We start from the raw sequence: 22,128 nt of genomic DNA, 5'->3' as shown, positions 1-22,128 counted from the left end.
AATGTGGCCAAAATACATTTTCAAATGTCTGATAACTGTGCAATAGGGGGAATATTTCACTTTTGTTTTACAAATAAACAGTAATCAAACAAATAACTCTCTCCCTAACCAGGAACGTAAGTGGTTCCTCCCACCACACGGTGAGCGCCTGTGGTGGGGTGTTCACCCCACCCTTGCCCTGAAGGGGTTAATGTAGGCTAGGAAAGGGGCCAATCATCCAGCCAGGCCACAGCTGAGGGCAATCGGAGGTTTACTAATCCCCTGACTGACTGAGGAAGCCAGAGGAGGAATGGGCTGGGTTTATAAAGGCAGGAAGCTGATAAGGGGAGGGGGGAGCTGCAGGGACGCAACCTGCAGTTCCTGCCAGGGAGAAGGGAGGTGTGTTTGGGGCTACAGACGGTTACTCCCTGGGAGCAGGGAGCTGTGAGGCTGGCAAACCCAGAGACGTGGGGAGAGCTGGAAGGTAAGGAAGGGCTCAGGGAAAAGGCAGGGAGGTCCAGGCTGGAACAGACCGTGGCTCCTGACTGGAGGGTCCCTGAGCCGGAACCCAGAGTAGAGGGTGGGCCGGGTTCCCCTACCTGCCACTGGGGAAGTGAATGGAAGATGGCCTGAGCCCATTGCTTTGAAGAGACGGTGATACCCCCTAAGGGGGACGGGCGCAGAGTGACCTGGCTGGAGGGCCAATGGCACGAAGGAGCGGCACCCGGTCGCAGAGACCGAGAGAGCGCAGCAGTAGGATGTGAGTAAGCAGCAGAAGGGGCCCTGGCTCTGGACGGTGCTGGTTCCCAGAGCGGCCAGGAGGAGGCACCCCTAGCTGTGAGTGAACCCCGTGACAGTGCCCCCCCATACACACACACACGATAATTGGTTTATTCTCAACACCCCTGGGAGGCCAGATGGGGCTACTGTCTCCATTTTACAGCTGGGGAACTGAGGCAGAGAGAGAGTAAATGACTTGCCCAAGGTCCCAGGAAGGAAGTCTGTGGCAGAGCAGAGATTGAACCCAGATCTCCTGAGCCCAAATCCAGTGCCTTCAGGACAAGATCTTCCTCCTTGTTATGAATCATGTTTATTGTTTACTCATTATTTATAATACTGCAGCTCCTGGAAGCTGTCTGTGCCTAACGACCAATGAAGAATGTGCTAGGAGCTGTGCAAACCCAGAGTACCAGACGGTCCCTGCCCCAAAGAGCTACCAATTTAAAGAGACCAGACAGGCAGAGGGCTGGGGAAGCGGGAAAACACACCAGCAGAGTGAATGATGTGAGGGTGGGCACGATTTTAGGAGGAGATCGGCTAGATGGAAAGAAAGGGCTGGGGGAGAGGACAGGAGAGAAGACGAGCAGGTGTGGAGTGAAGATGAGCTAAGGGACTGTGGGAGGGAAGGGTTAGCACAACCAGACAATCAGCACAGGGCAGAGAAAGTCCAGTTAAACCTGTAGTAAGTTCTCTGACTGTCTGCAGATCCCTGCCGTGGCTGCTTCTGAAGAAGGGATGCCCCCAGCTGCACCCCATTTTACCCCCTTCTCTCCAGTGCTTTCTCTGCTTCTGAAGCTGCTCCTACCAGCTGGAGCCTGATTTCCATGCTTATTATTTCAGTAAGTCTGTATGCTCAAAGAGCCGCCTTAATCTGTGTCCTCATGTCCCATAATTGGGCTTTGGAAATTTGGAAGCTACAGAAAAGAGAGAGAATCCCATGCTGCTTGCAAAGCAATCCTGGCCCCCCATATGCTTCAAGTAAAGACATGAAGGAGAGCCGTGGGAAAGCAGGCAACCGAGATGAACCCCTGTGCTTGTTAATTACATGGTTTAAGATAATCTTCCCCGTCACTGCATGCAGGCTTCCCGTGGGCAGCTACCGCTTTGATTTACCTGCTTCGAGTTCGTAGATTATTTTCTCATTTGGAGAGAGAATCTGTGGTGGCACTGCCTTGTCTGGAGACCCTGCAGAACAGAAAACAGAGTCCCACCCCCGGGGTCCCAGTTGAAAACACACTCAGTCTTCGTTAGGATTTTGAATGATTTCAGACTATTTTATAGTAACTAGCCACTTGCATATACTCTACCGTCTGTGACCGTGCACTAGGGTCACTCACCCTCTGCTTCCCTGCACCCCCAGATGTGTGTACCCATCTCCCGCTGCAGTTGCTAAGAGTTCTGTGTATGTCCCGAAGGGCAGAAGCTGATCTAAGTAGAGAGTGGTCCCAGTCACAAAACTCGGTGCCCAATCCAGATTTTGAAAACCCCCAAATATAGTGCTGTCTGGATAGATGATCTGGGCCCCGCTGCAGTCCGGAGGAACCACACCTCCATCTACGCACTTCGGACTTTACTTACAGTTCAGCCTATCTCACAGATTTTTCTACTGCTGCTCTTTAAAAGAAACAACAAAACCTGGTTTTTCCTGCCAGCAGTATTCTCTCCTTCTACATGCATTCAGTGAGCAGCTGTTACCATGTGACACAAGCACGTTCTAGTGTCTACGAGGTTTTTACACTCTGCATAGCATTTGCTGCCACTTAGACTGAGCATTCTTTGTTACTTGCATAGCACCACATGTGTGTGCTAGGCACACTGTAGGCAGCTCTGAAGAGACAGCCTCTGCCCTGAAGATCCTACAGTCTGAACAGATGAGCCTGCTAGTTTTAAAATACAGCCTGAGAGACGGTAGGAAACACAGCAGCCACTGGAAAAACGAAACACTATTTCTAACAGTGAGTTGAGATCAACATAGACAGACTGTGACAGGGGCGATACCAGCAGAGGCCAACCCAGATCATCTCATCCTCACTCACGCTACTCACCCAGCCGGAGATGGGTCCTGGGCATTCACACACCAGGGGAGGCTGAGCCCAGCAAACCGAAATACACACCTGGTGGTGGCAGATTAATTAATTCATTTACACCAAGGAGTCAGAGGTGGAACCAATAGTCAGTCACTGATCAAGCCTACAAGAGCCTTCTCCAGATCGTTTCATCTCTGTGGCTACAATTCTGCAGGGGTTTTTGTATCCTCCTTACCTACTACCTTCATCCTTATGCTTCGAGTGAGGTTGTAGCTCCTTCCGTTCTCCTTGTAGCTCACAATGCAGGTGTAGTTGCCTTCATACACACTGCGAACAATGCCAATGATGAGCGTTGGGCCCTCGGGATATCGGTCGTGGAAGCCTTTCACCAACACGCAGTTCTAGAAGCAGACAGCAAAACACATTTTTGGAACAAAAATTCAGAAACTTGTTTTCAATCCCTCTATAAAGATCTAAAGCTCTGCTTGGAATAAGCCTAGCAGGCAGTATTTGGATTTTGATTCAATGCAGGCTAAGGTTTAAGTTTTACAGCATCAAAATCTCATGAGTCCAATAAGGTGAGGGGGACACTTGTCCACCCTTTGCCTAGGTTTCCCCAGATGGAGCAGGTTACTTTTCAGGAAAGATTAAGGCTGGGATAGTCAAAGGAACTGGAAGGAATCAGGCACCCAGCTCCCATTGAACTGTATGGCTAATTCCTCTTTGCCTCTCTTCCAAGTGGCATGAGTTGTTGGGGCTCTTCAGGTCAGTTTCCCATTCACGGAGAGATCACTAATGTGGAGTATGGGTACGGCCTTTGTTTAACTTCTTTTTTCACACTATAGGCACCTGTGCTGGAACACAGGATGCTACAAACAGCCTGCAGGCAAATCCACTCCTTCAGAAATATCAGCCAATGCCTGGTTCCCAGGGAGCAACTCTGCCTCAAGAATTAGAGAGATTAAGACAGACAGCAAACTCCCTTACTGTTTATAACAGCTCCCCCAGAGATTCCACATCACAAAACTAACCATACAGCACGTCTTTGGACTGTACGCTGCTCGCACTGTAAGAAAGCGAACAGGTGAGACTGTAACAGCACCTGCTGGTGTCTCCTGCCATAACATCCCTTAAACTCCTTGGCCCATTAGGCTCTTTTAGGCTGTGATTTTCAAAGGTGATGAGCACCCATGAAAGCCAGCTGGATCTGCGGGTGCTCAGCAGCTCTGGAAACCAGCCCATAAATGCACACAGTTAAGGGGAGATGTAAGTACCTACAGGTTATTTAGAGGGTACAAACACCAAGAAAGGAGAATTATTATTTAGCTCAGTACCAAGGGGTATAATGGGATGAAATTAAAAAGGAAAACATCTGGCTGGAGATTAGGGGAAAAGTCCCAGAACAAGAGCGATGGGGCTGTGGAAAGGTTTACAAGAGAAGTGATGGAACATGCTGGCAAGTAAAACCTGAACCACCTTTGCACTTCCAATACTTTTAATTGCTGGAGTATCCGGACGCCAACAAAACTGCCTCAATAAAATTTTGTCTCCACTGCTCCCTTTCGTGTGTTGGGTTTTTCCTCTTCCTTCTCTCTATGACAGTGAGCGCAGGTACTGCAAGGAATAATCTTGAATAGACAAGGCGATGGAGTAGATGACCCTAGTAGGTTTATTCCATCTCTGACATATCAGGTTCTATAAGAGACAGAGCTCTTAGCAATGCTGAGATGCTGGAAGGGTGAGGGTCCCAGAAGAAAGAAAGATACGGAAGTGAAAAAAAGGACAAGAACTAAACTTAACTCTATTCACAAACTGACACCAAGCTGCAAGGACACGTCTGCAGCTGCCATAGCACTTTTGCTCTCAGTGGGACTACGCTGATTGATGTCAACTGAGGATTTGATCCAAAATTAGCAACTCACCAAAAGAAATCCACAGTACAGGAACCTTAATAAGCCTTCCTCTTTGTCAGAAAAAGCAGGAAACCTGTCCCATGTGCCAAGTTACAAGCCCCTTTTCAGAAAGGTTTATAGCCTCTAAATATGCTGATGATAACTTGACTGTCATAAAAGCCAAAGATTTGTACGTTTTCCAAGTGATTATTTCTGAATGGTGCATTTCCAACTCAGATTTATCTTAATGTGACAGTTGAAGAAAGAGGTAATATACCATTGTTAATGGCTTTTACTAGGCAAAATGGCTTTTACGGCTTGCTGTCTGCAAAACGATTTAAGTGGGGCTCTTTGTTTCATTCTGCTAATTGATTGTCAATATTTGAACATCAATAGATGATACAAATTAGTCATTTAAACCACCAAAATGAAGCTATTCCTCTTGGCCCAGAAGGAAGGGTTTTAGTTAGACCAGATACACTAATTCCCAAATGTCATTAGTGAGCAGCTAGCTGCACACCTGCGGCACCTTCCATCGAAGAATCTCAAACCACCGTACAAATATCAGCGATTTTAGCCTCCCGGCCCTGTGTGGCTGCATCTCCACTGAGGCTACCCGGGGGATTCTCTCCCCTCTGGCTTAGCATGCAGGAAAGTGTAGCCCAGCCCCTAACATTCTTACCACTGTGTCATCTAGCCCTGCCAAGCAGAGCTGGACACTGCTATGCCTGTCGCTAGCCACGGCAAGCGGAATCTCGAAAACCTCAAAGACGATATCAAGATTTTCAAAAGCGAGGAGCACCCAGCTGCAGACACCAGATAAGGGCCTAATTTTCAGGCGGTGCCTCCTGTCAGGCCCCCAAAAATCACTCGTCATTTTCCAACCTCTTCACCTAATAGTAATAATTCGGCCATCCATGACAAAGGAGGTCAGTATGGCTAGCCCTATTTTATAGATGGGGAAACCTTGAGGCACAGAATGGGCATGTGACCTGCCCAAGGTCATTCAACAGCCCAGGAACTGAACCAAGATTTCCTGAGTTCCAGTCTACTGCCCTCTCCAGAAGGCCACCCTGTGGCTAAACTCTTCCTTGTTAGAACACAAGAATGGCCAGACTGGGTCAGATCAAAAGTCCATCTAGCCCAGTATCCTGTTTGCCAACAGTGGTCAATGCCAGGTGCCCCAGAGGGAATGAACAGACCAGGTCATCACCAAGTGATCCATCCCCTGTCGCCCATTCCCAGCTCCTGGCAATCAGAGGGTAGGGACACCATCCCTGCCCATCCTGGCTAATAGCCATTGATGGACCTACCCTCTATGAATTTATCTAGTTCTTTCTTGAACTGTGTTATAGTCTTGGCTTTCACAACATCCCCTGTCAAGGAGTTCCACAGGTTGACTGTGCGTTGTGTGAAGAAATACTTCCTTTTGTTTGTTTTAAACCTGCTGCATATTAATTTCATTTGGCGACCCCTAGTTCTTGTGTTATGAGAAGGAGTAAACAACACTTCCTGATTTACTTTCTCCACACCAGTCAAGATTTTATAGACCTCAATCATATCCACCCTTAGTCATCTCTTTTCCGAGCTGAAAAGTCCCAGTCTGATTAATCTAGGCCCCAATCCTGCGTCAGTGCCAGCAAGGGACGTTTTACTGCTGACTTCAAAGGAAGCGAGATTGTGGCAGTAGCTCCAGTAATGGCAGTGGAGCTGCATCAGGGAGTTTGGGGGTAGAATTTGGCCTCCTGGTTCTTATATGGCAAGGGCTGCACAGCTGGCTCTTTCAGGTGAGAAGCACTGCATCCCACTGCCCGGCCCAGGCGACAGCCCCACTACTCCCTTTCTTACCCTGTACCAGTTGACAGTTGGTCTTACGCTGGGAGGATAAAAGCCATCAATATCTGGACAAATGATCTTCCCGTTAGTATGCTCCAAATAGAACAGCTCTTCCGTGGGTTTTATTGATTGGCTGACGCAAGAAGTTTGGTCTTTCTGAACAACCTCCAGGGGAAACGCGACCTTGCTGCAATAGGTTGTGTTTCTAAGCACAGAGGAGGGAAACGCGATTAGCTTGGGCTAGTTTATTCATGTGGCATTATGAATGAAATAAAAATACAAGTGACAGTTTGGGTCATAGAAATGACGACTCTGATGAGATAGATCCAGCCTGAATTGTCGTATTTGCATGTAGGAAAACTCCAGACAGACACACTGAGACAGACACAGCAGCCGCACAGGGCATTAGAAAAGCCTGAAGACTGTTTTCCCCATGCAAATACACTTGTACTGCACCATCCTTTACCAACATCATGAAAACAACGGGGCTAAGACCTGAAAGAGGAAGATAGACTGAGATCTCCTCTCTGTTGCTTTGGGGATGCTACACTCATTTTCTCCTGCACCCGGAGCTGTTTTTAATTCCCTGGAACTCTTTTGAGGTGTCAGGAAACTTTGGCAAAACAGCATCCTGTTGACATATTACCCTACCTCTGAAGCTATCTCCACTTCTATATAGAGATTGTGCCTTACTGGAGAAGGCTTGTGGATTTTGCCAGGATTCTCTCCATGGACACTCATAGTTAGCACGGAGAGGTATGTGCATTAATGTCTGCAAGGTGCTAAGCATTATTATAATATAAATTGGCTTGGCACTGAGAATTCTTGTAACTGTCACATTCTTTCACCATTTATTCTTCTGTAAGTGGCCGTCACCCGACAGTAAGATATTAAGCTGGCAACACAATGTTCTTGTTATATAAAAGGCATTTGCATGCCCTAAAGTCTGACGCCCACCGCCCTACTGTGCTGCTTACCTGAGCATGCAGGTATAATTCCCAGTGTCATTGAGAAGGGCAGGCCGGAACCAAAGGGTGTCTTTTTCCTTATTGATCCGATTGTCCGGGCGACGGAAGTTGATTGGCTGCTCCAGGTCCCGGTCCTGCCCAGTCCAGTACCACATGAGGGTTAAGCCGGCCGAATGGGCTGTACTGTAGTTGTATTTTAGAAAGGCCTCGAAGAGCGGGCATTTGATCCTAGCTGGCTCCCCGTCGTAGACCTGGATTTGTTTCATGGTGTCCACTCCCCAGTCATCACAGCGCTCTAGGGCCAGAAGGAAAAGACGCCTTAGCTTTCACGTGGGCAGAAAAGACCCGCTGCGCGTGCTCCCGCTCCCACTGAAATCAGCCTGTCTAGCGGCGCCATTGGAGACGGAGCTGGGGATGCTGCCTTCAGAATACTAGGCACCTGGAAACCTGGCTGCTTCTTGGTGTTCTTCCTACAATTGCCCAAGATCTACGTCCCTGCCAGGGCAACCTCACAGGACGTGAGTGGGTACAGCCAGGCTTCCCGGAGAGAAATCTCACCTGAAAATGCTTCCTGGATGAACTTTATGCCACAGCTGTGTGTGCGTTTGTGTGGGGCAGCAGGGACTGGGAACGTAGGGTATTTCCTGGGGGTAGAATCAGTTAACGTTGCCACAGGACTTAGGGGCTGTTGGAGAATTCAATGGCACTGTGCCACCAACTACACAGGGACTTGTTTCTATTATAGCGTAGGCAAGGAAACATGGGGGCCGGGCAAGGTTGCTGGTGGTACAGTGGGAAGACCTGGCATGGGAGGAGGCACAGTGTACTTCTTTGGGGAGGGTGCTCCAGACCTAGGAAGCAGCATGGGAAAAGGCACAGAGCCCTGAGATGCAGTCCCATGGCCACACACGTCATACAGCAGGATCAAGGAGGGCTCACTGCAGGGTCTGACAGAGGCAGAAGCTGGCCTGGGAGGAAGAAAGCTGCAGAGCAAACCCACATTCATCTTCATCAATAACAAAGGAATAAAGACAAAGCACAGGCAAAAGGTCAATTGTTCTTTAACAGGCATCTCTTTTCCCCGCCTTTGCCTCAGCATGGAAGCTCCTTAATAAAATGGACACGGAATGCAAGTGAATCCCAAAGCCACCGCGCTGGCTAACCGCTGTGTTTCCTAATTCTCCTCTGCGAGCCGTGAGAGGCTAGTGGTGTGACAACACATCCTGCCTCAGCGGCAGGCCCTGCTGTGGCTGGTGGGAGGTGTCAGGTACTGGCAAGTCTCCTACTCGTGCTAACTCAGAAAACCAGAGTGAGTCACACAGAAAACCGAGTCAGATGCAGCAGTGCCGTCATACCATGACAGTGCACATGGGAGGGGATTTACCACAGAGCCTCTCACGTGTGCAGAGATGGAGGAGCATTTCTAGACAGAAAACCAGAGTCCTCAGACCTATTTCCTTTGGGCCAATCTTGCTGTGTCCCATTGCCTTCCAGGGATCAGGCCCTTCTGGCACATCCTCCTCCTCAAAGGGACAGTGGAAAGTATTTTGGCCCAAAATTGACATTTAAAAACAAACAAGGTGAAGAGCAGGGCTAACACAACCTAATGGGACAGACTTCGCTACCCTTGCGCTGGGCAACACTAGCTTGCATAACTAAGTGCTACTTAAATGTAAGAATTGAAGAATCTGACCCAATCTGAATAGAAATGTTTTTCCTGTGAGTCTAAAAATGTCAATGAAAACTGAACGTGTATTCCCTTGGAACGTGAGAAACCCAAACCAGCAGGAGAAACCTAGTGAAATGGACTGTCAACAGGAAGCCACGCTGAGCGGATAGCAAACGGCATAAAGAGTGAAAAGTGAAACTAGATTTGTAAAGATTATTTCCCTTGAAACTCTCTGGCTGGTGTTTTCAGAAGCACACAGCATTGGCCTAACTCTGCTCCTAGTGAAGCCAGCGGTAAAACTCCTATGGGACTTTCCTGGAAACAGAGTCAGGCCAATGCTGAATGCTACTGAAACCCTCATCCTGTAAGTCCAAAACATTGGCTAACCAGCATCATGGTCAAAGCCGAATGGGACACATACATCATGTGACCAACACATTGCTCAGCATGAGGTCCAGGCTACTTGATTTATACAAGGTCAGGACTTCAGAGTTGTTAGCAAAGCAGACGGCTCAGTCAGCGACTGCCTGCTTAAATGCCTGATGAAGCTTTACTGCTATTTGCTTTAGGGGTATTTATTTTCACAAAGAAAGCCTACAGCCTCATCCCCTCCTCTGCTTCCCGTTAGGGCCGGGGTTCTCAAAATGGGGGTCGGCACCCCTCAGGGGGTCGCAAGGTTATTACATGGGGGGTCGCGAGCTGTCAGCCTCCACCCAAACCCAGCTTTGCCTCCAGCATTTATAATGGTGTTAACTATATAAAAAGGTGTTTTTAATGTATAAGGGGGGGTCGCACTCCGAGGCTTGCTGTGTGAAAGGGGTCACCGGTACAAAAGTCTGAGAACCCCTGCATTAAGACAAGGAAGTGCTGTCCTTCCTCTGTGAACAGGGAGTGATGTCTTGGGATTAGATGAGGGGACCATACATGAGGGCTCCCTGGGGTTCGTTCTCACCTGCGCTCCATGTGCCACTGACTTCACTATGTCCCCTTGGGCTGGGGAAGTGTCAGTTGTCTTTATTTCTTTAAATGGCAGGGCCAGAGGGGAAGAGAAACCTACGTAAACATGGCAACACTGATGTTCTGGGCTCAAGGCCAATGAACTCTGCAATCCTGAACAATCCTTTGTACTTTGGAAGAGCTCCCAAGTCAGCACTGCATACGGTGTGGTGGTGGTGGGGGGGGTGTTGGTCGATGGCCACATAAAAGAGAATTGTGGTTTTCCATGATTGTCAATCACTCTGGTAACCGGTGGGCAAGGAGAGGTGTTACCTGGGCGGGGTAAATTTTCCTGACCGTTTAGTAAGGCTGTCACGAAAGGGATGGCCAGCAATTGCACGGATTCAGGAGTCAAGACATGCTTAGGAATCCCAACTTGGCGAAGGTGGCGGGCTGCAAACCGCAGTACGCGAACTCAAAGCGCAGCCGGCGGCCATGCTGATAAAGAACGGCTACACCGTACACCACAAAGCAGGGGGCTGGCTTTAGATTACATGGGAACATGGAGAGGCTGACTGCTCCCCGGCCCCAAGAGCGCAGGAAGGAAAGCCAAGGACCGTCAGTCTCAACTTGGACAGCAGAAACAAGCGTTGCATCTGACATATAAACCTTTCAGGGCATGAGGCGGGCTCCCCTCTACCCGCTCCTGCCTGGCTCAGGCTGCTGTGAAAGGATGCAGCCAGGCGGCCATCACCCACAGGCTGATGCGCATTTAGATTTACCACAGTGGGTGCCTGGTGCCTGAGAGGTTGGGTTTGTCTAGGAGGACGAGTGACGTGATCTGTCACCCACACAAAAGCCATTTCTTCCTCTTCAGCTGTTCAGTGGCTCTTTTACCAACGCTGATAATGCCCTTTGCTGCTATGACTAGCCCACCACTGTCGCAGAACAATGCAGAACCTGCTGTGGAGACAGCTGGTTGTATCATTTGTCCAGGATGTGGGGGATTTAATCTGGGCTGGAAACTAATCTTGATGTGTTTGCATTCAACAGTGTTTTGTGTGCAGCAACCTGCTGCACCCCTCCCCCTCCCCACTCCATTAGGCTTCATTAGAATTTCAGAAACGTATTTGCTGCCGATGCCAGCAAGCCTGTAACACTTCAGTTGGCGATGTCAGGCTCATAAGAACATAAGAAAGGCCGTACCGGGTCAGACCAAAGGTCCATCTAGCCCCGTATCTGTCTACCGACAGTGGCCAATGCCAGGTGCCCCAGAGGGAGTGAACCTAACAGGCAATGATCAAGTGATCTCTCTCCTGCAATCCATCTCCATCCTCTGACGAACAGAGGCTAGGGACACCATTCTTACCCATTCTGGCTAATAGCCATTTATGGACTTAGCCACCATGAATTTGTCCAGTCCCCTTTTAAACATTGTTATAGTCCTAGCCTTCACAACCTTCTCAGGTAAGGAGTTCCACAAGTTGACTGTGTGCTGCGTGAAGAAGAACTTCCTTTTATTTGTTTTAAACCTGCTGCCTATTAATTTCATTTGGTGACCCCTAGTTCTTGTATTATGGGAAGAAGTAAATAACTTTTCCTTATCCACTTTCTCCACATCACTCATGATTTTATATACCTCTATCATATCCCCCCTTAGTCTTCTCTTTTCCAAGCTGAAGAGTCCTAGCCTCTTTAATCTTTCCTCATATGGGACCCTCTCTAAACCCCTAATCATTTTAGTTGCCCTTTTCTGAACCTTTTCTAGTGCTAGAATATCTTTTTTGAGGTGAGGAGACCACATCTGTACACAGTATTCGAGATGTGGGCGTCCCATGGATTTATATAAGGGCAATAATATATTCTCAGTCTTATTTTCTATCCCCTTTATAATGATTCCTAACATCCTGTTTGCTTTTTTGACCGCCTCTGCACAGATGACAAGGGCATTTCGTCCTTCCCTGGACAGTTCAAGTCCCGCGAATATCCTTCCACAACACAAAGGATTTCATTCTAAATACTGATGGGATAGCTCAGGTCCAGCCATACTACAAAGCAGAACAATGACACCAAGGAGGGCTTCGGGGCTCAGTGCAGAGAAGCGTCCAGAACTCAGGGGGCAATCCTCAGCTGGCATAGCTCCACTAAAGTCAATGGAGTCGCGGGGGCTTACACTACCTTGGGCTCTGGCTTTCACAATCCAGGCACAGACAGTTTCCTGTCTCTGAAACGTCCCCTGCACAAATTAGACCTGTCTGAGGTAAGCTAGGTGGAACCAGCATTCACTCTGTGGCTTGAGGGACTTGTGTAGACTTCTGGGCTTGGGATGGAGGACCCTGCAGGGTGGGAGTCTACACAGCAATGAAACAGCCCTGCAACCCAAGCCCAACTCAGCTGGCACGGGCCAGCCACAGGTCTTTCTTTGCTGTGTAGACAGACTCCCAGATATGGTAGCAAAGGGCGCATTAAAGATGCCTAGCAGAGAGAGCTGATGAAATTCTATTACAATCCACGGATACTCACCCTGGAGATGCCAATACAATTTAATTTTAAAATAATGCATGGAAGTGTCACTATTATTCGCATTAATTTGTACTGCTGCTGTCTCGAGACTGAAGCCCCGTTGCACCTGGTGCTGTACAAACACACAGAAAGAGACAGTCCCGGACCTGAAGAGTTAAAATCTGAATTGACAAAGGGTTGATGAGATACGTGTTGTTATCCGCATTATACAGCTGGCGGAACCCAGGTCCCGAGAGACTGCGCGACTTACCAAAGGTCACGCAGCGCGTTCATGACAGAGACTGGAATTAGACCAGATCTCCTGAGTCCCAGTCCGACGCCCTAAACCACCGACTATCGCAATGTGTCAGCAAGAGGAACAATGCGTGCCGAAGGGGGAAGGAGAAGTGGGATGGGACAGGGCATGGAAAGCCAGCATCAGTAAACACCAATGTGCAGAACTAGCTGTTCAGAGGCTGCAGGGGAGAGGCTGGTTTACAACCCTGCCTGGGAAAGGGACGGGGAGCAAGCGAGGTGCAAGGAGGTGGGCAAAGTTGTTCCAACCAATGTGTCAGGGGCCAACGATCCACCTCCAACCCAGGAGGCTGGAGAGCAGAGACAAAGGTCATTCTAAGGCCACTGCACGAGTTCAATGTTCCTTGAGAGAAGGATGAGAAGGGAGGACTCCCTCCTTCTACAGTTGGATGCACTTTCTGATGCACAGGGGAAAGCAGCTCATATGGGGGAGGGGAGTTAACTCTGAATGGCCCGGGCTGTGGGTGTTACAGCACCGACCTCGCACGCAGGCAGATTTCTTTATTATCATCATCTTTGCTCTCTTGCTTTAAAAACCTGCCCCCTGGCTCAGCCTGGCTGTATCCCGGGTGAGGAGGCTTAGCAGGGAAGCCGCTCAGAAGCTGAGCAAAGCTGGGGGTTTCCTCTCTGCACAAAGGAAAGTGCCGGGGAAGGAGGGAAAATAACGGTGTCACTCGACCTCCGGAAAGTAGAAAATAAATATTCTGGAACATTGCAGCTTTGTTCACAACGCTCCCCACTCCCCCCTGAGGAACACCCCCTGCGGACACACAGACCATCTCCTCCACACACATGTGCACCACACACCGAGAGAAGCGCCCGTGCGCGCACACGTGCCCAAATTTCATCAGATATACACATACACGGTAAGTGGCTAGGGCACTGCACTGAGACTCCGGGGACCTGGGTTCTATTCATGGCTCTGCCACTGGCTGGCTGGGTGACCCTGGGCAAATCACTGCCTCACTCAGTGCCTCAGTTTCCCCATTTGTAAAATGGGGATAATAATGCTGATCTCCTTTATAAAGTGCTCAGAGCTATAACAGATGTGATTACTAAGTGGGTACATTCTTTTGTAAATTGCTGTAAGGGGAAGGACTTTAAAGCAGGTTAAGTTACAGATATGCCAAATCCACCTTCCTCAAACTTTCGTGGTTCAGAAGAAGTAGGACCCAGTTCTAAGCCCTTGCCAGTTCCTTTCAGTTTTTTGTTTTTCAAAACTCCTGACCAATGAAATTCTGCCAAACCAACCCCACTCCCAGTTTTGTCCATCACTAGTTAAAATCTTGGAGATGACATTACAAAGAGCTGCTTATGCACTAAGCCATCTACCCTGCTGGCATCTGCTATTATGCCATTGCCAAACAGAAGCATCCTTTTTAATTGTCTTGAATCCTTGGAAAGCTGCCCTCCCTGCAAAGTGTTTGATTGTGCGATAACAGCACGCTGTGAGCCAGCGATGTTGGTTGTTTCTTAGTGGATACGCAGATAAGTGTATTGATTTAGTTGGGGATCGGTCCTGCTTTGAGCAGGGGGTGGGACTAGATACCTCCTGAGGTCCCTTCCAACCCTGAGATTCTATGTTTCTATGATTTAAGCGCCTGATGCTTTGCTCTAGCAGACACCAGAGCGAGCTTCATCCGATCTTATCTGTGCTTTCCTCCAGCACATCCATCTCAGAAGCGACAGTGAGCAATGCTCTATTACAGTGGTTTTCAACCCTGTGGTCTGCGGACTCCCGGGGGTCCACAGATTACAGCTAAGACTTCCAAAGGGGTCTGCACCTTCATTCGAAATTTTTTAGGGATCTGCAAATGAAAAGAGGTTGAAAACCACTGGTCTACTATCATCTTAGCAGCTTCCTGCCATCTTTAACTGCCGCTGCCTTACTATCTTCAGCAGAGCTGATTTGACTCAGCAATACCCTGAGCTGGGAGGAGAGAGCCAGGCTCACATTCAGCTTGATAAAGAATCAGTGTCAACGAGACAAGAAAAGTTGGTCATGAAAGGCAATTAAGTAGAACATAGTAATGACCGGAAAATCCCCCACCCTCCGCTCCAAGCCAAGACTGCAGGGGCTGGTGTCACAATTCCAGAGGAAGAGAAGAAGGCAGACTGAATACAATAGTGCGTGCCAGCAGCCAGATGTGGGTACGTTCATGCAGAGAGCAGGAGCTGGGCAATTACTTGCTCCCTTCATACCGACTGTGTCTTATGATTCTAACTTCGTACACATGTTCCAGCCCAAGACCGTTCCACGGCTGTGCCTACTACATACTGGTAAATGGCACAGGGGAGATGCTCCCCAGCAAACCTCCACACCACACCCTCACGTGGTCTATCTATTCGCACAACAGAAGAGTCATCGGGGGATGGGGGAGAGCAGAGCAAACGTGACTACAATCCAGGATACCCTTTCCCTGCGCAGGACGAGCAATGGGTGGATCCAAAGCCCAGGGGGCTCTTTCCATTGACCTGGTATTTGGTGATCTCAGGATCCTCATTTTCCCACAGCTTCTCTGTAAGCTCCCATCTCACACAGCCCAGTGCCCGTGACACCTGGCAGGCGCATTGGCTGCTCCTTGCAGCATGCTGGGGTTTCCATGGACGTCTCATGCAAGCGCAGCCCTGCTTAGCTTATACCTTTTGACAAGGCGACTGCAACTGCTGCCCCCGGCCGCCAAAATCCAGTTACGCCTCGAAGGAACCTCAAAGTGCATCTAACAGGTTTTCAATCAACAGCTGAGTCCAACAGAAACAAAACACTCAAACGAGATGTGAGACATGGACGTTGCTAGCTGGTCTCAAAGCGTCACCCCGGCCACTCTGGCGTAGAACTTTGGCTTATTACACAAAACTAAACCAGGGGGGAAGAGATTAGGTGACTCAGATAATATGATATGGAACTTGGATCAAAGAAGCCACCAGTTCAAATCTGATTCAAGTGAGGAGAGACTGAAAGCGACCAATGGACCTCAGATCAGTGACCTAAGTGAAATGGGCTCCTCCCTTCTGAGAGCTGCTGCCTGCTGGGACACAGAGACTGAACTCATCTCTTGTCTGCAGAAGGAATCCCGGCAGCTAGGGGTTAATGCACATTGGTAAGTACAACATGGCTAACTGCTCTACCTGCTCTGCGGCCAGACCTCCCGTTCCCCCCACGGCTGCGGATCAGGCATCTTTCCCCAGCATAACTTCACTTTAAAAGTTGGGTGGGGAACAACCCAACCTCAAAGCATTGAAAATAAACCTCAGAGATGAAAGCAGCTCCAGGACTGTGCTTAAAAATGGAGTAGCAGGTCATAAAAACATACCTGAGCAGCCAGGGGAATGGAGGAGGGGGGGTAAGGCAGGAAATATTAGAAGACAGGGTGGGGGCAGAGGGCATGGGAGGGGCGGTTGTTCATTTAAAAAAAACCACAGACATTTCCATCTACTTTTCTTGTTACTTTACACCCTAAAATACGCAAGCTCTGGGTTCTGGGGCTGTCCCCACTCATAGGAGAAATACGGTCACTGGAACCCCATCATTCAAATAACAGCTGTGTAGCACTACTTCCCGAGAATGGATACAAAGCTTTGCCTCTTCAAAGTGTTTCACAGACAGTAATTTATTAATCCTCAAATGATCCCTGGCCATAAGTAACTACACACCCATGGGACCGAGTGGGAGACAGACAGGCTAAATCGGTGGTGAGCAACCTGCAGCCTGCGCCGCTTCCCACAGCTCCCACTGTCCAGGAATGGCAAACCGCGGCCATTGGGAGCTGCGGGCGGCCGTGCAAATGTAAACAAACTGTCCGGCAGCCCACCAGCGCATTACCCTGATGGGCCGCGTGCAGCCCGTGGGCCGAAGGTTGCCCACCATTAGGCTAAATTGATCCCTGGTGGGCGGTTACACCGGGGATGAATTTGACCCAGAGGGCCTACTTCTGGTCTCTGCTCCACTGAGGGCAGATGAGTTACAGTGGATTTACACCAGTGTACTGAAAGTCTCAATTCCGCACCACTGAAGTCAACTGGAGTTGTGCAACTAATTTCAGAGGGAGCCAGGTCAGGCCCTGAGAGCAGAATCTGGAATAGAATCATAGAATCAGAGAATCTCAGGGTTGGAAGAGACCTCAGGAGGTATCTAGTCCAACCCCCTGCTCAAAGCAGGACCAAACCCAACTAAATCATCCCAGCCAGGGCTTTGTCAAGCCGGGCCTTAAAAACCTCTAAGGAAGGAGATTCCATCACCTCCCTAGGTAACCCATTCCAGTGCTTCACCACCCTCCTAGTGAAATAGTGTTTCCTAATATCCAACCTAAACCTCCCCCTCTGCAACTTGAGACCATTGCTCCTTGTTCTGTCATCTGTTACCACTGAGAACAGTCTAGATCCATCGTCTTTGGAACCCCCTTTCAGGTAGCTGAAAGCAGCTATCAAATCCCCCCTCATCCACAGAAAGACCTAACAATTTACACTGATTTTGTACTGACTTACAACTCCCTTTAGGGATGGCATGGGGTGTAAATCTGCACAGAACTTGGCCCCAAGCATCCCTGGCTTGCACTGCTGTTGCTCATTCCACTCGATCGCCCGGCCTGTTTGGATAGGGAAGGGAAGGGACATGATTTTCTATATATGCATGATGCTGAATGGCAGTGAAGGGTTACTTTTTGGACAGCGCTTATTCCTCAACTCTAGACAGATCCTTTAAATAATCAGAGCTCAGGATGAGGCTTTCCCGTCTCTGCTGGCAGCATTACAGGCTCTTAACCAGTCCTTTCTAGTTCCCCACAACGGTAATACTGCCGATGATTTTCTCCCAATCCTCTACCCTTCACCAAGGTTGAAAGACCGTGAAGAATACGAAGGCAGCCTGGTCAGGTAAGAGAGACAAATGGAACGTGCAGTAAAATCAGAGTCATCTGTAAAACTACGATCAGGAGCAAATAAGAGAGTGTGGTATTCGAACACAAAACAGCCAGTATTTAGCAGTGCAGAATGGGTTAGGATGGCCCTTAAACCAGTGTCAATCTGAGTAACTCCACTGGCCTCAAAAAAGGTAATCTGGATTGACACCAATGAACTAAGACCAGAATGTGGCCCACAGTATATCGTGCTGCCATCACTGGATACCAAAGTGCGTCCCTTCCTGACAGCGGTTAACTCCCTTTTAAGGCAGAGCCCAGGGGAGCTATGGATTCTCAACCCTTTTTCACACTAGGTTGGGGTCCCAAGGAGGGCACCCAACAGCTGAAACACTAAAATCAGTGGACACTTCTTTGTGTCCTGCCTAAGGGTACAAAGCAAGCTAGGGGCAGAGCTGGGCACAGAACCCAGCAGTCCTGGCTCCCAGCCCCATAGTCTAATCAGGTTTCAGAGCGGTAGCCGTGTTAGTCTATATCAGCAAAAAGAACAAGGAGTCCTTGTGGCACCTAAGTCTAATCAGTAGATCGTACTACCCCACCTCGTAGCACCCGCTTCTCATGTCCTCCTTTTAGCACAAGCCCGAACGAACCCAGCAACACCTGCAGAGGCAACAGGCCAGGAGCTACAAACCATGGCACTGCGGGGAATTGGGTTTTGCTCACTGGCTTGGGCTTCCCAGATCCGTCACTGCAGCGAGCAACGGTGTGAAATGCTCCGGTAACACTTTCTGGCGCGCTGCCAGGGAGCAGCACCCTACCTGAAAAGGAAGGGGAGACTGTCTACCCTGGTGACAGGGCAGTTTTGATTTCACGGGAGAAATGCACGGAAGGGTGAATCCGACCCGCTTTTCCACCTACCGGGGGCATGGAGCTCTCGGGACCCAGCAGAGCCAGGACAGCTCCAACGGGCAAGGGATGGGGCCCCATTTAGGGATTCCGGGGGGGGTGGGTATCCAAGCGCAGGCTTGGTAAATGGTGCAACGAGGCCGATGCCCACGAGGGACATACCGAACCTCCACTGGCTGCCTGCAATGTTCATTCTTTCATGTGTTTTCCCTAATACAGCTAGAGTCTGTTCCCCCTCCACACCCCCTTTCCGTTTTCCTTCCGACATCTCTCCTTCACCCCAGATAGGAAGCCTGGGGCCGATACAGATACAATCCCCCTCTTCATGAGCAGCCCAGCTGAATGCGAGCCAGACGGCCCACGAGGATTACAACATATTTCCTGCTGGCAACGTGACTCAGTGAGGCTGGCATGCGAACTTGGCCCATTCATGAAGTTCCACTCTCAGCAGCCGTGACTGAGACGTGAGTCAGACTTCAAGGGCCAGAATCTCATGTTCCGGCTCCAAACAGGAAGGAAAGATTCTCAGGTTCAGTTCCCGGCCCTGCCTGACTCAGGCAAGTCATTCCCCCCCATACTGAGTCTCTGTTTTACCAGCTGTAAAATGGGGTAATGTTAGTGACCAGAGTGTTTGTGTTTGCAAAGCTCTTTCAGATGCCCAGATGGCCATTGCATCCAGGAATATAAAAAAACAACAACTATTTTTAAGCAATAAATCCATCCCTGCTGAGTTCAAAGGCCCAGAGATGAGTTTGTGCTTCCTGTCCTGAGTTGGAAGAGTGGAAACTAAGACACTGCCTGCCATTTCCTAAAACAAAATTTGACAACTCTCTTACCTGAGCTGCTGCTGAGGGTGGCCATCCACAGCCATAAAGTAACCAGCAGGAGGCAGCACAGCTTCATCCTGTCAATACAAACACACAAAGAAGTTCCAGTTATTTCTAAACTCTTTTCTCATCAACGGGAAGTTTTGTCCTTGGCAGTTTTGTTCTGGCACCTTCCAGCACCTCTGAATTTGATTTTAAGGCTTTTTAAAAAGTTTGTATAGAGACACCATGGGAGCACAAGGCGCCTAAGCCCAAAAGTCTAGTTAGAAAGTGGAAGTCAGGTCTCAAGTTCAACCATTTCAGCTCAGTGTAACATTCAGAGGCAGCGTCTAAGCACAGATACCATGGGCACCTGCCAATTGCAAGCACACATCATGGGAAGCAAGACTTGAGCTTTGGCTAGGGTGACCAGTCAGCAAATGTGAAAAACTGGGACAGGGGGTGGGGGGTAATAGGAGCCTATATAAGAAAAAGACCCCAAAATCGGGACTGTCCCTATAAAATCAGGACATCTAGTCACCCTAGCTTTGGCTCCAAAGCCACAGTGCTTGACCCCTGTGGACTGCCAGTAGGTGACCAATCACTCGGTGTACTCAAAGCAATTGTCACAGCGAGCACCCTGCAGCCTAACCACTGATGCAATACATTTGCATAAGGCATTGATCTAATGATTCTGAGTAATGAAGGTATTTTGCAATCTGACCGTTGCAAAGTCTGCTTGCTGATAATCTGCAAAGGAGGAAAGGCTAAATTTGCCAAGCAAATCGTTGAACGCAAATACTTCACCCAGATCTAGTGGGCAGGTCGCTTAGGTCATACTGTGATTGCAACAGCTTTCAGTCAAGTCCAGATTTGAACCGGTGACCTATAAATAGTTCAAGGCTCCCGATCCCAGTACCGAACCCCTCAGTCCAGTCATTCCAGTAGATGTTTTAAAATCAGCCCTTCTCCACAACACGGTCTAGAACCTGGGTTTCTTGATTCCCAGTCTGTGCTCTATCTGCAGGGGCGGCTCTAGGAATTCCGCCGCCCCAAGCAGGGCGGCGCGCTGCGGGCGCGCTCTGGTGGTCGCCGGTCCCGCGGCTCCGGGGGACCACGCCTGCAGATGCTCCACCGGAGCCGCGGGACCAGCGGACCCTCCGCAGTCATGCCTGCGGGAGGTCCACCGGAGCCGCCCTCCCGCAAAAATGCCGCCCCAAGCGCGCGCTTGCCGTGCTGGGGTCTGGAGCCAGCCCTGTCTATCTGGTCCAATTCATTACAGATTCAGGGCACGGGAATGTGAGCCAACACATACGTCTGACATTTGGCATTCTGCTCTCACAAATCCTCTTGGTCACTGAAAAGCAAAGTTCCCTGCAGCTCCAGGCCTTCCAAGCATGCCGAACAGAAGCTGCAGGTTATGAAAGCTGACATTTGCTAGATGCTCTAATTAGAGGGACTGAAGCCTTCATTCGACATTCCCAGGCGCCAGGAGATCGTGAAGGCAGGCAGACAACTGACTTGGCTAAGGCAAAGCTGATCAAAGACTCTGGACGTAGCCATGTGTGTCAGTGGGGGCAATCTCTAGGAGCACAGAGCCCCTAAGGCAGCAAAAGTTCAGCCCCAGTGGAAGCTGTGTGCGCTTAACAACTCTGCAAACCAGGCCATGGGTTTAAGGGTCCAACTTCTGGCACCTGCACTTGAGATTATTTGTCATGATGCTTCCCCCTGCTGGGCCAGCCTCTCCTAGCAGCAGAGGGAAACAGGCAAGAATCCTGCGCTTCTCTGCAGTCCCAAGCAAAGGGCAGCAGGCCGCTGCCGGGCTGCGAATGCAAAGCTGCCTAGCCATGATGGTACTGGCAAAGAGCACTGCTCCACTGGCTAATGACAGAGACTAAAGCGATGCAATAGCACAGCCTTTCGCTGCCTTCTATACAGCGCTTAACAGGAGCCTACAGGGACCCTCATCTAAACAATGAGCCCTTTATGCAGCCACTTTCATGTGTGTTAAGATCGGGGCTCTTGGAGGGATGACTCCCCGCCCACCCCTTCTCCCCCCAAGCACCCTTATCTGCCCCAGGAATGCTCCCTCCTTCTTCCCAGTAAGCTTCCCCAAAGCACCCTGCTTTCCCAGCCTGCTGCTTCTCCCCAAACCCGCCTGACTTAGGATTAAGTGGAGGGAGGTTGGTGGGCGCCAGTCACAGCAGGAAGCAGGCTAGCAAGGAATAGGCAGGATGATGGGGCAAGGAGTGTAAGGTTGTTGCCCTCCGGGAGAGGGGCTGTCTTCCGGGTCTCGGGAGGTGGAGTTGGGAAGGTAGGATCGGACACATTTTGCTCAAAGAAGGGATGAGGAGGGAGATGAGGAAGAAAAACAGCAAAGATCCATAGATTGCAAGGCCAGAAAGGCCCATTGTGATCATCTAGCTGACCTCCTGTAGAACACAAGCCAGAGAATTTCACCCAGTAATTTCTGCATCTAGCCCATATCTTGTGGTTGAGCTAGAGCATGTTTATTTTAGAAAAAAACATTCAATCTTCGGTTAAAGACTCCAAGTGATGGAGACTCCACCACATCCCTAAGTAGATTGTCCCAAGAGTTAATTACCTGCACTGTTAAAAAAACATGCACCTTATCTTGAGCCTGAAATTATCTAGC

The 22,128-nt window shown here is 49.5% G+C and overlaps 1 protein-coding gene across 4 annotated transcripts in view; it reads right to left on the bottom strand.

Annotated features, from left to right (window-relative positions):
• LOC123377272 (interleukin 1 receptor accessory protein) overlaps positions 1 to 22,128 on the bottom strand; it is a 66,002-nt gene that overhangs the window by 26,044 nt on the left and 17,830 nt on the right. For all 4 annotated transcript variants that reach the window (XM_045029951.1, XM_045029953.1, XM_045029954.1 and 1 more), the window contains exons 2-6: positions 19,503 to 19,570; positions 7,492 to 7,777; positions 6,527 to 6,719; positions 3,022 to 3,187; positions 1,873 to 1,944 (exon numbers count right to left, since the gene is read on the bottom strand). In XM_045029951.1, the coding sequence (XP_044885886.1) occupies positions 1,873 to 1,944; positions 3,022 to 3,187; positions 6,527 to 6,719; positions 7,492 to 7,777; positions 19,503 to 19,569 (784 nt within the window). In that variant the 5' untranslated portion in view covers position 19,570. The remainder of the gene's footprint in view (positions 1 to 1,872; positions 1,945 to 3,021; positions 3,188 to 6,526; positions 6,720 to 7,491; positions 7,778 to 19,502; positions 19,571 to 22,128) is intronic.

Source organism: Mauremys mutica, chromosome 9, assembly GCF_020497125.1.
Source record: "Mauremys mutica isolate MM-2020 ecotype Southern chromosome 9, ASM2049712v1, whole genome shotgun sequence".
Lineage (NCBI taxonomy): Eukaryota > Metazoa > Chordata > Testudines > Geoemydidae > Mauremys > Mauremys mutica.
Note: the sequence above shows the minus strand (reverse complement) of the source record. Positions and strands in the feature narration are given on the sequence as shown.